The sequence below is a fragment of the Erpetoichthys calabaricus genome, chromosome 9 (assembly GCF_900747795.2).
Source record: "Erpetoichthys calabaricus chromosome 9, fErpCal1.3, whole genome shotgun sequence".
In the NCBI taxonomy this organism is placed as follows: Eukaryota; Metazoa; Chordata; class Cladistia; order Polypteriformes; family Polypteridae; genus Erpetoichthys; species Erpetoichthys calabaricus.
In genome coordinates this window covers 138,263,889-138,279,032 of record NC_041402.2, presented here as the reverse complement: position 1 = coordinate 138,279,032, position 15,144 = coordinate 138,263,889, and the positions used below count along the sequence as shown (strand labels likewise).

At 39.2% G+C, this 15,144-nt stretch overlaps 1 protein-coding gene across 4 annotated transcripts in view; it reads right to left on the bottom strand.

Annotated features, from left to right (window-relative positions):
* Window positions 1-4,356, bottom strand: part of LOC114644861 (zinc finger protein ZFP2-like) — a 64,686-nt gene extending 60,330 nt beyond the window's left edge. For all 4 annotated transcript variants that reach the window (XR_007935828.1, XR_007935829.1, XR_007935830.1 and 1 more), the window contains exons 1-2: window positions 3,401-4,356; window positions 2,029-2,427 (exon numbers count right to left, since the gene is read on the bottom strand). Coding sequence is in view for 1 of the 4 variants with exons in the window: in XM_051931803.1 (XP_051787763.1) it covers window positions 2,029-2,427; window positions 3,401-4,025 (1,024 nt within the window). In the remaining 3 variants the exon portion in view is untranslated. The remainder of the gene's footprint in view (window positions 1-2,028; window positions 2,428-3,400) is intronic.
* Window positions 4,357-15,144: the final 10,788 nt, after the last annotated feature.

The following is a 15,144-nucleotide window of genomic DNA, read 5'->3' as shown; positions in this document are numbered from 1 at the left end:
CTCGTTTGATGTGCAACCTCTCATGTGGCACCTCATCAAATGCTTTCTGAAGGTCATGTTAAATAATAACATATGCTCCACTTTGATCTTACCTTTTAGTTGCTTCCTTATAGAAATCCAGTATGTTAGTAAAACATGACCTCCCTCTTCTGAACCCATGTGGACTGTTCAGAAAAACTTATTACTGTACATGAGTTGCTCAATCTTAATTTTCCTGTGATGCATGTTAAGCTTACTGGCCAATAGCTGCTTGGATCTGTACAGTCACCCTTTTTATATAACGAAATAAAATTTGCCATTTTTCAGTCCTTCAGAATTTCCCAAGTGCACACTGATGTCCTAAAAATAATTATTTATATATCTTTATAAAGAGGCAAATTCAAAAATAACAGTGATAACATAATGTAATTACATGCATTAGTAGCATACATACATGTTTTAAATAACATTTACAATTTCCTGTAGATAAAAAAGGATCTGAATAGGTTTGTGGTAACTGAAATAGCTTTCATAGACACCAGATTCCAACTCAAGTGATGCAAAAACTGCATCAAATGGTATACTGTTAGTTATTAGTTGCGGAAGGTCTATGACTAATTGTAAGTCTTATTTCTCAAATATAAAAGTTTTGAAATAAATTACAAATGAAGAATCAAAAATCTATGGTATGTTGAAGTGAAAGTGAACTCACCTCCTCTTTTAATAACGTGTGTTTGGGATCAGTTTATCATTTAATGCAAAAACACAAAAAAATCCCAGAATTTATTCGAGATTCTTAACATTTTACCCACCTATATGAGTTCATCTACACAGAGTACTTGTGCTACTCTACATCTAAAAATGAGATGAAGTGTTTGCATGTAGAATAGTTGCAGTCTTGGCCAAGCGTTCTCAAAATGTTTGGCCACAATCCTCCATAGACTACTACCATTGGTTAATACCCCTAAAAACTGGAATGTATCTTAGTACCTTGTGGATAGCTGAACAACAGAAAAGAAATGTATAGTCCTGGTCTGTGATTTATGGATTTGAGAGCTGACACCTTCTACCAGCTTATCCCACTTTTACAAAGGTAAACTGTACACTCACAAATTATGTGAAAGATCCATTATACAGTTTTTATATTATACAATCTCTCTATTATAAAAAAAAATCTTTGGGAGGGAGACTACGGAGACGAGACATGATCTTCTCGGAAGACAATTTGAAGTCCCGCGAGAGACACATTAACTTGCTCCCAGCTCTTAAAACAACGACAAACAAAACACGCAGCTCGCCAGCAGCAGAAACCCAGCAGATGTTCCAACCACTTCTCCTTGCGTGCGTTCAGCCCCGCCCGCCCCCTAAACGACAACGCGAGCGGCAGAGACGCGAAGTGACAAAAGGACAGCTGCTGTACAGGCTTTAAAATGATCGACTGGCAGCACAACAGCAGCAGAAAGACAGCAGATGATCTGACGGCATCTCCTTAGTGTGCATTCAGCCGCACCCCCTTCACAACAAAGGCAGCATTATATGTCCTGCAAGAAAGAGATGTAACCACGCCCGGGCCCGAAAATAAAGGACAAGTATTGTTTTTACAAAAGTTTTAAAGTAAAAGTGAAAATAATGCATATGTTAACATTTCCCATGAAAATAACAATCTCTTTAAATTGTATATCCGGTAAACCAAACCCGGGGGTGGGCAAGCGAAGTGAGCAGGGGGCGGAGCCCCCTAGTACACACACAAAATAATGTGCAGAAAATGCTACCTTGCTATCTGAACTGGTCATCAATATATCATGTGAAAAAACTCAAACAATAATTGAAAATATTGTGTGATAAATGAACATCCATATAGGTATGAATAAACAGGCATATTGAGAAAAAAAGAAAATAAATAGCTCAACATTAAGACGTACATGATACAAACTAAAGAACAATAGACTCACGAGTTGTTAGACATCACTAAACACTTTGCCTCTTCTCTATCATCTGGCTGCTTGCTATGAAAGTTCTGGGTCAAAAGTGTCACTGAGCAATACACACCTTTTACACCCTCTGAAGAAGACAGCCTAGGAAGATGGGAGCTTACTTGAGAAGCCCCCTGTACGGTTCCCTCTTTTTCTGTAGCAGTACTTCCACAGGCTAATGGTGGAGGACATAATTGGTTGTTGCTTGATTGAAGTCCCACACCTTCTGGAGTCCCATTGCTGTCATCAGTGTCATCCCATTCAATGTTCAGGGATTCCAAATTAGGATGCTCTTTGACAAGCACAGAGTCCAGATCGCCTTCAGAGTCCAGCTCACTGTCCTCCTCCTTGATGTGCACAGGACCAAGTTCAGAGACATCCTGAGCATAATTAAGTGCCTCCACATTCATCCCTTTGACTGGAACTCTCTTGGGCCTCTGGTCAAATTGTTTAAAAGCTGTTTTATCTTCAACCTCTAAAAGAAACAAAATAAAATTATTGTCTTAAAATGTACTATGAGAAGCAACAAATACCTAACAATTAAGGTAGAATAAATAGCTGTTTGATAAAAGTGATTAGGAGAACCACCTGTAACATTTTATGTAACTCTATTTACCAAGCTAATAAATGCTTAACAATGTTCAGCATGAAAGGTTTATCAAAACAATTTTTAAACTTAGGGTAACAGGTAGGTGGTGAACCTACATATTCACACTAGGTCAGTACCTAATAAGCAAACTTCATAAAGGCAGTGCCTAGGCCAGGATTCAAACCCAAAACACTGGAACGGCAAGACAAAAGCAATAACCAATAAGCCACCCTCTGCAGGTTTCATTATGATTAATCTGTTTAGCATTATTACAGAAATGGGCATCAAGACTCCACCAATACAACTTGGTGGTCTTGAAAATCAGGCTCTGAAAATAATGCACCTTGAAAATGTTTAGCAATGTACAGTCGTTCTGAGTCAAGACACTGCTGAATCTGGACTTGAGTGTCACAATTGTTAGATGAGAAAATGTTTAATGCCTCATTTAGTGCCCAGCATGTATGTGGCGAAACAACCCAAACTTCTAAAGACCAGTGTACAAACTATATGCAGAAGAATGTATCTGTATAACCGGAAAGAACCAGGACATCATTTTCAATCAAAATCAAACTATTTTACAATTAAAGCAGTGTCAATTAAAAAGAAAAAAAAATAATTAACGGGTGACCTTTTTTGCCCAAGGAAAATGTAACCGAATGAAGATTTAATAGCGAAACGTTATTTAATTTTAATTTTATTTTTCGGAAGAGGGGTTGATTTAGGTGGTACGATATTAGAGTAAAAATTTCTTTCAGGATTAGTATTATGACGGTATTTATCTTTGTAGTAAAGACACTAAATAATTGTTAATGTTAACTCCAAGATGATCTCAGTTTTTAAATTACCTTTACCCCATTACCTTTCTCAGTTTGGTTCCAAGAAAGTACACCTGGCTCATCCAGTCCAACTCGATCGTGGAAAGAAACGTGCAGTTCACTGTTCGCTTTGTTTGCATTTTCTTGAAATAAAGCTGTCACATCAGCCGCGTCGTTCAGGACACTGAGATCCGATCGACCCTCCAGAATGTCTATATTCCCCAGAGCAGAACCAGACTTCGGACAGTTGCTTCCATTGCCATTTCCAGCAAAATCTGGGCATCCCTCGATGTTAGACTGCACCTCCTCTTTGGGTCGAAGTGGAAACAGCAGCTCAGAGGTTCCATCCAGCTTCCCGAGAAAGTGGCCGAGGAAGGGATCATCAGAGACAGGTTTTTGTTGTGCACTTGCACTGGATTTGGCCATCTTATGGTATGCCAGGTCCATGTACTTGCGCATGGCTTTGAGCTCACGCTCAGATGCGTCCAGTCGCAACCTCAAGTTCAAATTTTCCCTCTGCTTGGCTGCCGCGTCCTTCTGAAAATCTGCCAGCTTGCCATGCATAAGTTTGGCTAACTCATAAACCACCGTGTCCACCGCCATTTTCACGGCCTGCTCCACAGTCGGGGCCAATTCTTCTCTGAAGGACGCGGACATTAGGGCTTCCATCCTCTTGACTCAGTTACCGAAGCAATTGCGGTAATTAACACCCTCTACAGATGAACACTGCACACTGTGATTCATTTGAATTGCACTCGTTCGATTTGGCTACTGTCGCCTGTCGTCTACCTTAATGCAAATTAACACAGGAAACAATAACAAAATATATATTTGTGCAGCTAAAGCCACGAGCAAGACATTGGACTAGTCCTTAAATGGTACTCCGATTTAATCCTTTCATTGGCATGTATAAAATTCAAGCGAATTCCAATGGGTACCTTATAACATCTTTCTGTGCTGCAAACATGCAGACTGACTGACAGCTAACAAGCAAAACAACCTAAACGACCCGGATGTGCAACTGAATCACTTCCTCCGCTGCCTTATTGCTGATTACTTGACGCTTGGCGTGAAATGCACATTTACAGATAGAGAACTAATTTCCAATATATGGCCTTAGAGAACTCATTTCCAATATATGGCCTATTCATCCGAATAAATAAATAAATAAGCAAATAAATAAATAAAAGAAAATGCGTAGTCTGCTTGCGTCGATATTTCTGGTTTGGCTAGTTATAGAAATGTTTTAAAAAATCAGCGAAAAATTGTAATACAGTAACTGAAAAATAATAAGTATTATTAGAATAATTTACATTGTTTTTATATACATCGTCATACTATAAGAACGCAGATTTTTTAATCAATCGGACTATTTTGTAACTAAGTCAAGGTAGATTGCGAAACTGGTGCATAAACGATTACACTGACATCGCCTCAAACTGAGGAGAGGGTGTCTCTTATTCTGAAGCTAGGCTGTATAGATAAAGATACAGAAAGGGACCAACCTGGGACATCCGAGGCAGGGTATGCATGCAGAATTCAGCACTCACTCATGTGACAATTTAGAGAAAACTTTAAAACTAAACATGCGTATTAAAGGGTAAGTTCAGTATTTTTCAAGGTGAAATTATTTCTTCACAATCATGGAATATATTCATTTGCCACATAAAATTGTGTTATAAAGTAAGTGTTATTTATACATTTTAAAAATAGTTTGTCCGTTATTGCAGCTTACAATGGGACTGTATGGAATCCTGTATCCTTACGTGATAGAAAAAGCCTTTAAACTTACCAAATATATCCACTTTGAAGCAGAACATGTTTCAGTTTAAGAAAACATGCCTTCCAGCCACTGTCAAAAACCTGACACTATTCCAGTGTGATGTTGAGGTGTCATCCGTCGCTCTCTGGTCTCAATCCAGGTGATTGATTTGTGGTGTGGTGGATGTGGTAATGCGCTATCAGCACATGCACCCAATCTTGTCCTCCTTCTCCTCCTTGTGATAAAAGAAAGAAATTAGGAATAATCCTTTCATTGCAGATTCTTGGTCCTGTTTTCTTTAGGTAAGGATACATTTCTTGTTCATTTGTGTGCTTGTAGTGGCCGTAGAGTTATTACAACGTAACGCTGAACACCCATTACAATATGTTTAGTCAACTAAATGTATAAAATAGAATGTCTGTCAGTATGTTCCCTGTACAATCCTACACCCTTTGACATATCTGGACCAAATTTTGCATAGGTGCTTTCTAGCATCATACAGAGAAGATATACTACAATACTTTGCAGCACAAAATTTTGAGGTCCCATTGGGTTTTTTCCCTGTGTACTGCAGTTTGCACTCCAGTGCCACCAGCAGGGTCAAAGCAAGTGAAACATCCAACACACTAAGTTGATCAAGAGTGGAAGTGCAGCATGACACATAGGGGAATCAAAGGATTGTCATTTATCTCCTGCTTTGTTGACTGTTTCATAATTTAAGCACTATGAACCGTCCATCTTGAGATGAGAGGATGAATCAGACATGATGACATTCAAGGTTACAATCTAGCATGGAGTTACCGCAATTCTGGAATCCAATTGGACCCAAGAAGAACAAATTCTCAAATTATGAGAGCAGAAACATTAATAGAGAGGAGTGTCGATGACGTACAGGACAGCTAGCAATAACAACAGAACCACTATTTTAAAAATACACAAACCTTAGCTTTCTTTAATTAACCCATTCTACAAATATACCCAGGCAACACTGGGTACTTTGGCTAGTTTTTCTTAGGCCATGAATCAAGATGCATAGCGAGTGTCAGCATAGTTAAAACAGCATGTAGGGTTTTCATTTTGTCTTGATCATGATAAATCTGAACTGAAGTGATTACACTGCATTCTATTTTTAATAAAAGCCTATGATTTTTTAAAGAGCTAAGTCACTTTTGCCATGTTGTGTCTTGCACACACACAATAAAAAAAAAACCTTCAGAAAAAGATGGAGCATTTGATAGAGTAGATTGAAGCACCTCAAACAAATAATCAATTTTTGTAATGCACGATGAGTTGCTTTAGTAATCAAAGAAATGAGCACAATGTTTTTGAGTGAATAAATACATTGACCCTGATGAAATTCAATTTATAAATATATGCAGACTCTATGTGAAACCCGGCGTTGTGAGGGAGGAACGACAGCCCACTCTGCCTATGTTAAAACATCTGTAACGAGCTTAGTAAACTAAACTTTAGAGGTGAATTGGCATTGTTAAATTTGCCCTATGTTGTGTGTCTATGTTCGCTCTGTGATGGTATTGTGCCCATATAGGAGATTGTTCCTGCCTTGTGTCTGATGCTTGCTGTGATAGGCTCCAGTTGGTCCATGACTATTCTGGATAAACAGGTTAGAAATGTGGATGGATGGATGGATGTGTGCGGGGCTTAAAGTAGGGCAGTATGTACCGATATGCCATACTGATTTTCTCCCATTCATGCACTGGATGTACTGTATGCCTACGATGTCTATTTAGTTTTTATATCTTCATTGCTTGCAACACAAGCTTAATATTCTCTCACTGAAGTCAATGCATGCTTTATCAGTCCAGCTGGAGCAGGCAGTATCTTCTATGTAGTGAAAGAATATATATGATGATAAGTGATATATTCCATTATAATTTTCAAAGCTGTCTGTAGGGAGAGCAAGCATACCAGAGAGTAAGACGAATAGGGAAATTGTCAAAGACAACCTTTTGAAATGGCTAAATCTGGAACAATGGTTTGCTTTTATCTTTCTTAAAATGACATGGATATGCTATTTTGCAATATGTATGTAATCTCTCAAAATATGGATCGATACTGAATAATGGTTTTGGCTAGAAAAATTAGTGTATTTGGTAAGGTTTAAGGGTTTTTCTATCATGTATGGACACAGAGATCCATAGAGCCCCATTGTAAGACTGAAGAACAAACTATTTTTAAAATTTATAAAAAACACTTCACTTGAAAAATATTGAAGTCATCCTTTAATAAGTATAACAGTTTGCCCACAGTCAATTATGGTTACAGTCACAGGGGGAACACACAAACTAGACACAGACATTAATTTGTCTGGGAACTGAACCAAGGCCTTTGAGCTGTGAGTGTCAGACTCTTGTTTGGCCAGTCTCCACTTTGACAGGGTGACATATTTGCTGTTTTATTTTTAATGACTGGAGACATTAAATTGTGTCAACATATGGTTATCAGAATATTTTATTTTTAAAAATATTTTTCAGGTCTTCATTACTTGGTTAGTGACCAGATATATACACATTATTAAAGTGAGATGTCACCATTGCCTTTCATAAACTATTACAACCCTCTTCCTTATAGTTTAATGTTCTGGGCATTCAGCAGAGCTTTCAATTGACTTTTGTAGTTAAAATCACAGTTGAGATACAGCTAAAGGATGCTGCACAAGTACACCTAAATATTCTCATACAATTTACAAACCTGAACCTGTTTATTTTAGTTTGCAATCCTTTATGAAATATGTTCACTGTTCGCTTTGTTTGCATTACCAGCATTTGAAGTGGCTGATTCTTGTACTCACTGCTTTCAGTTTCATACTTCTTTAAGCTTAACAAGTTGTGGCCTGAACATGGATGGATAGGTAGTGACACTTTAATCCTTACTCCATCAATGATCATACACCATATCGTCATTTCTAGAAACATTTTACATTAAGCTGTTGTCACAGATGGCTGGGGTCCTTATCCGGCCAGGACGCCTCTTCACTGAGAGGACCGGGGGAGCAAGCGTGGCCTGAACAGTTCCTCCCCCGGGATGCTAGGTGACAGCCCCCATGGGTTGCAGTGGTGCCTCGGACTCCCGCAGGGCTTTGTGGGAGATGGAGTTGGATACAGCCCTGTTGGGATCCCGGGGTGCTGCCAGGGGGTGCTACAGCTGCTGCTGAGCCTTGGAGAGCAGCTCTTTCACCATACCCGGAACTGCTTCCAGAATTAGGTCAACGAGCAACTGGAGCACTTCCGGGTGCCTTATAAAAGGAGCCAGCAGCCACTACTCAGTGAGCCAGAGTGGTTGTAGCGGGTCCACAGCTCAAGTCAATAAGGCCACTTTTTAAATAAATAGTTGCCGCACTTGCGGCTTAGTGAGGGAGCGTGGTAGTGCAGCTGGAACAGGTTCCCTGGTGAATTTGTGATGCGGGTGGTCCTTGCTTAAGTGCACAGGTGAGGAGTTGTCCGCATCCGTAATTGATGCCGGGAGCTGCTGATTGCCACACTTCGCGTCACGGCTAGGGGAAAGGAGAATGAACGGAGGTTATAGGAGAAGAAGAAGGCAGGAAGGAGAAAGCCAGTGCAGGAGAGCGAGTGAGCACAGGCTAGCGCTGATTACAGGCAGCGGGGAGAGGTGAGTCCGAGTGGGATGTTTGGCCAGCACCCGAGGGCTGACTGTAGTGGTCACTCCTGCTGAGCGCTTGTTTAGAACAGGAGTGACCTGGAGAAGGTTGGCTCGCCGCAGCGAAGGCAGCGGGAGTTGGGGACTTGGGAAGTGGAAGAAGCCCCAGCGTGAGCGTCCTGGTCGCTAGGGAGCCCAAGTCTCGGACTGGGTGAACAGAACTGGAGCCAGGGATTGGAAAGGCCACCAGACCAGCACAGTGAAGAAGTTCAGCTGCATGCAGGGTGACTCCCCTGGTGCATAGCCTGGATGGGAGAAGAAGGGGAGTCACCAGTAGAAAGAAGGCATCGGGCTTTGTTTTTTAAAGGACGGCTTCCAGCCATTGTTTTAATCTTGTTGTTTTTAAAGGGTTTTTTTCTATCGTGTTTTAACCTCCACCTTTCATTTGTTTTTATTGGATTATTTATTTGAAGATTTAAGAGGCATTGAACTATTAATTTGGACATTGTTTGGTTTTGTTGATTTTTTTTGCACCATCTCCTTGCCTCATTGTTGTGCCTCACTGTCCAGCTCATCGGTGACATTACCGACGGTGTAGGGTCCAAGGGCTCCCAGAAGGAAGATGGGAACGTGGAGCAGAACCCACATCGTCACACAGAGTCAGGAGATAAAGCTTGCCGGGAGGAATGGAGGAGAAAGAAAATAGAGAAGGAAGAGTATTGTGCAGTGTTCTGTGTATTGGGACTGTGTTGTGCCTGTAGGAAACGAAGAAGTCATTTTCCATGAGGTGAAGAAAATAAAACCATTTGTGTTTTATCAGTGTGCCTCCTGTGTCTCTCTGGCATAGCGTCATTGTCACACTGTTAATTTTGTAAAATTCCATAACAGCTTCTGAATTTCTGTACAGCAGATTTTTGGAAGGCTGGTATTTCACTTTGATTGTAGTTATTTCCTCATCAGATGTGATGCTGTTTCCTGTATCCATTTTTTGAATCATGAACTGTTTATTCTCCGTATTCTCTGCCCTCATTATATTTAAATGCAGGTAGAAAGGTGGTGTTGAAGTGTGATGCATGTTTCTTCTAAGCTGTACGAAGGTCCTTACACATGGAAAAATATGCATTTCTTACAAATTTGGACATGAATTTCCAGCTTTTCTATGGTGTAGGGTTCTGTTATTTGTTAGTGGGAAGTGGTCTGCTGCTGAGAAGCAAAGATGTATCTTGATAAGACTGCATTCAGTTAGGAATGTCTTGAAATTAGAAACATACTACTGCATTTGATATACTGTATGTATGCTAGTTATAATGATATATGGTAAGTGAGTGAACCATTTCAGTTCACACAGGGCCAAATTGTGATCTATAGCTTTTTGCAATTATCCGATTTTAAGTCTATATGGCTCCGTCATTAGCACTGCTGCCAAATCACTCCATGATGCTGGATTTCAGTCCCAGTCAGTATCTTTGTGAAGTTTGCATCTTCTTGTGTCTGTGCAGGTTTTTCTTAGGATCCTGGGCTTTTCCTCTTGTATTCCAAAGAAGAGCTTGTTAGTTGACCTGGCTACTCAACTCTAAACTGAGATCTGTTCAAGTTAGATTTTTTTTTTGCATGTGAGTGCCTTATCCTGGGTTTATTAAAATTACATTACAAAATCATCTTATGTGACAGATTTAGACTGAGTAGCTTATTAATAAAGTTGTGTTTTATTTTTTTTCCCTGGATAGGCCTCCCACTCCCTGCAGAATATCAGGATTCAGAAAATGAATGGGTGGATGTGTTCAATGCCTTCCTCATTTCCATAGACCAGGTATGATAATCGATACAGGGTGATCAGTCAGGTTTGTCCTAAAATCAGTGATGGGGTTATCACAAGTACTACATGTATTCTTTTCATCACTGGTAATTTTCTTCATCTTCTAAACTCTGTGGTGAGTCCCAAGACAGAAATCAAGTAATGTGATATGGAGTTTTGATCCAACAGTGCTTTTCCAAGATTACAAAAGTTACCAGAGGAGTAAATGAAAGTTTACTTCTTCTTTTCTTAAAAAGTCTCTTTCAGTTTCAGTTTTCCAATTCTCATTTTTACAGTTCTTTAAGAAGTAATCAGATGAGAAGTGTATGACTATCTGAGCAGTTGTTAACTGAAGTTCAGTTTTATGGGTTGAACTAATCATGTCTATTTACTGTAAAGTACAATTGTCAGATGTAAGAAGAATGCAAAAGTAAAAATGAGTTACAGATTGAAAATAGCTTGCCTTAATGCAAGAAGTATTGTGAGTTTTATGTGGCAGAGCATAATTACGATATTATAGCAATAACAGAAACCTGGCTAAATAAAAAATAGTGGGATGAGTATTACACAGAGGCATACACATTTTTTAGGAAGGATAGACAGAAGGAGGTGGGGTTGCTGTTTATGTCATACAGAGTTTAAACACAAGTCATCTTAAATTGAATGATGAGCACCATTTTAGTGAAGACATGTGGCTTAATCTGGAAAGCATTAGGGAAAGAGGTTTTATTTTAGGAGTGTGTTTTAGACTGTCCAATGAAGACCGTAATTTTATTGTGCATATTTTTAGTAATGTTAAAAAGCCAAATTTACAGGGGGACATTACAGTCATGGGGGGGGGCTTTAACTAAAAAAATGTTAAGCAGGATAACTTGGCATATAGCAGAGCAGAAGAACAAGAGATTTTGGAAGTAATTAGTAGCTGTTTTTAACACAGTATGTTAAAGAACCAATGTGGGGGGAAGCCTGTCTAGATTTAGTATTTTGTAATAATCGGAATTGAATTGAGAATGTAGAGGTGATTGAACCACTAGGGTCAAGTGGCCATAATATAATACAATTCTCAGTGTATTGAAAGAGTGTACATGCAAAGACTAAAATTGTTAAGTTTAACTTTGCTAGGACAATTTTTAAGCAGATGCGTCAAACTCTATGGAGAATAGACTGGGATAAGCTTTTAAGTGCAGAGATAATCGAGGAGCAGTGGAACGGGTTTAAAAACATTTTACATATGATGCAAGACAGGCACATACCTAAATTTCAAATCAGTAGGAAATTAAAAAAACAAACTCCACAGTGGGTTAATAAAGAGTTGAAAAAGAAGCTGCAAAGAAAAAAACAGCTGTATAAGGTGTCTAAGATTAATAATTCCAATGTGAATCGTAGGGCATATGAGAACATGAGTGCCACCATTAAGAAGGATATTATGGAGGCTAAAAGGCAGTTAGAGAGGAATATTGCAGATAAGGCAAAATATGACCCAAAGAGATTCTTTCAGTATTTTAGTAGTAAAAGAACAGTCAAGGAGGAGGGGAAGTGCATGAGGAATAGTAAAGGGGAATTAAAAAATACAGAAAGTGAAATAGCGGATGCTCTAATGTGAGAAAGTGGATAACCTCCCAGTGGTGAAATTGACTACAAAGGAGGTACGGAGTGTATTTGAAAATTGTAGACAGAGAAGTACTACTTAGATTAAATAGGGTGAAATCAAACAGCTCAGTAGAACCAGATAATATTTACCCTTGAGTTCTGAAGGAGTTTAGCGAATGCATATATAAACACTTGAAACATATTTTTTTGAAGTCACTGTACACTGTTGAAATTCCGAAGGACTGCAAAATGGCCAGTATTATCCATTATATAAAAAGGGTGACCGGGCAGGTACAAGCAGCTATAGGCCAGTAAGCTTAATGTGCATCACAAGTGAAATAATGTAAGGAATTATTAAGGGCAAGATTGAGCAACATATGACAAGAAACAGGAGTTTTACTGAACAGTCACCATGGGTTCAGAAGAAGGAAGTCATGTTTTACCAACATGCTGGATTTCTATGATGTAGCAACAAAATGGTATGATCAAAGTGAGGCATTTGACATTATTTATCTTGACTTTCAGAACTGATTTGATAAGGTACCATATGAGAGGTTGAGCATCAAACTAAAACAAGTGGGAGTTCAAGGTGATGTTTGTAGATGGATGGTTAGGTGGATTGGTGATTCTGAATTGGCCCTAGTGTGTGCTTGGTGTGTGGGTGTGTTTGTGTGTGTCCTGTGGTGGGTTGGCACCCTACCCGGGATTGGTTCCCTGCCTTGTGCCCTGTGTTGGCTGGGATTGGCTCCAGCAGACCCCCGTGACCCTGTGTTCAGATTCAGCGGGTTGGAAAATGGATGGATGGAGGTCTGAAAATCGAAAGTACAGCTTATGAAAAGGATTTAGGAATTGCAGTAGACTTAATACTATCAACTTTCAGACAGTGTTCAGCAGCAATTAAAAAGGCTAAACGGAATGTTAGGTAATATAGCATGATGTGTGGAGTACACATCCAAGGAGGTTATGCTCAAGCTTTGTAATGCACTGGTGTGGTCTCGTCTGGAGTATTGTGTACAGTTTTGATCTCCAGGCTACAAAAAGGATGTAGCATGGAAAATGTCCAGAAAATAACAACTAGGCTGATTCCAGGCCACAGGTGATGAATTATGAAGAAAGATTAAGAGAGATGAGCCTTTTTAGTTTAAGTAATAGGAGATCAAGAGGAGACATAATTAAAGTTTTTAAAATTATTAAGGGAATTAGTACGGTGGATTGAAACTGCTATTTTAAAATGAGTTCATCAAGAACAAGGTGGCACAGTTGGAAACTTATTAAGGGTATATTTCACACAAACAGGAAACTTTTCGTTACACAGGGAACCATATACACATGAAATTAGCTTCCAAGTAGTGTGTGAGATAGATGGACTTAGGGACTTCAAAATTTGACTTGATGTTATTTTAGAAGAATTAAGTGGATAGGACTGGCGAGCTTTGTTGGGCTGAATGACCTGTTCTTGTCTAGATTGTTCTAATGTTCTCATGTCTAGGGTTCCACTATTTTGTCACAAGGTAATTTGTTCCATTGGTGAGACTGAAACAACTTGATTCATACAAATGTGGACCTTAAAGACATTTTGGAAGGGTCCTAGAAAATGTAAAGATACAATACAGAGCTAACCATGTATTTATTAGTTCAAAAGACTCATACTTGTCATTAGGAAGGTCGATCTCAGACATTATGAGCTGTGTTCCTTTGCTTGTGCCTAAATTAGACCATGTAACTTTATGGCTCCAGAGGGAATATGCACACAGTGACTACTGGGTTTTAGTGGACGAAAAGGAAAATGGACAGAGATTCAAAGCGTCTTTGGTGGAGGCAAATGCAAATAATCAGTTAACACATGAGACACCTTTTAATTAGAGATAAGAGGGCCTTCTGACTGCTGTTCTGTTGCATTTTATTTCTTTTTTTTTCTAGAAACACAGTCCTTCCGTAGTACAAATTTTGTTTTATGTCAGCTGTGATTCATTTCTTCTGTATTCTTCAAGCGTAGTCAATGAAGTGAGGAAGGTTTATAGAGATTGTGTGAAATCATGGTGCCCATGAGAGGCATGTATTCCCATGGAACTCAATTGTGTAACACTTTAAGGTGCTGGTTTTAGTTTTAGTGATGTGGCTTGGTACAGACCTTTAAAGAATAAAATACAGATTTTAAAATAATTCAAGTCTCAAATAAATTATTTTTTTAATTGCTGCATAAATGTAATCGACTTGACCCAAATCACTGTTTTTATGCTACCTCTTTCTGTTTTATGTAGTTTATTTCAACACAGCAGCAAATGAGGGTGCAGATAGCAGGTTGTCATGTTGGAAATTATACCTTGTGGCAGGTGGCCGGGGCCCTTGCCTGGCTGGGGTGTATCTATGATGGAAGCACTGGCGGAGAGGACATATACTGGGCCACAGTATATACCCTGGAGCCACAGTCAGGAGGGGGAGGTGGATGAAGCTTGCTGGGAGAGGAGTGGAGGCGGCAGAAAAAGAGAGAAAGAGAGAGAAGAAAGGACTGTGTTTGGTTTTCTTGTGCTTTATTGTACTGTGCTCTGTAGTGGGGAGCAAAAAGAAAGTGCTGCCCCACTTGGAATAAAAGGTGTGTGTTGGACAGTATTTGCATCTGCCTGTCAGGTAGGGTGGCTGGTACGCCCCCTGGGCATCACAACCTATACAAGTGTGAATGTGCATTTTTGCTGAGTGACTCTGTCATTGAAAATTCTCTTATAAATGTTAGTTTTAACACCATTAAAACAACAAGAGGGAAATTAGACATACAGCAGTTGTGCATTTTTCAAACATTTTAAATGAGAAATGAAAGGAGCTGCAATTTTATTGATGCAATATACATTTAAATGTTTTAATGTTAAATAACCAAAAATAGGCCTCTCAAGTGCCATTTTCAAAGGACATCCTAAGCTAATATTCCCAAGTGACAAGTGTCTTAAAAGTAATCAACAAATAAAGCATACGTGGCTTAGATACTTGACCATATGACACAGTCCCTGGCAAAGGTTTTATGGAATATT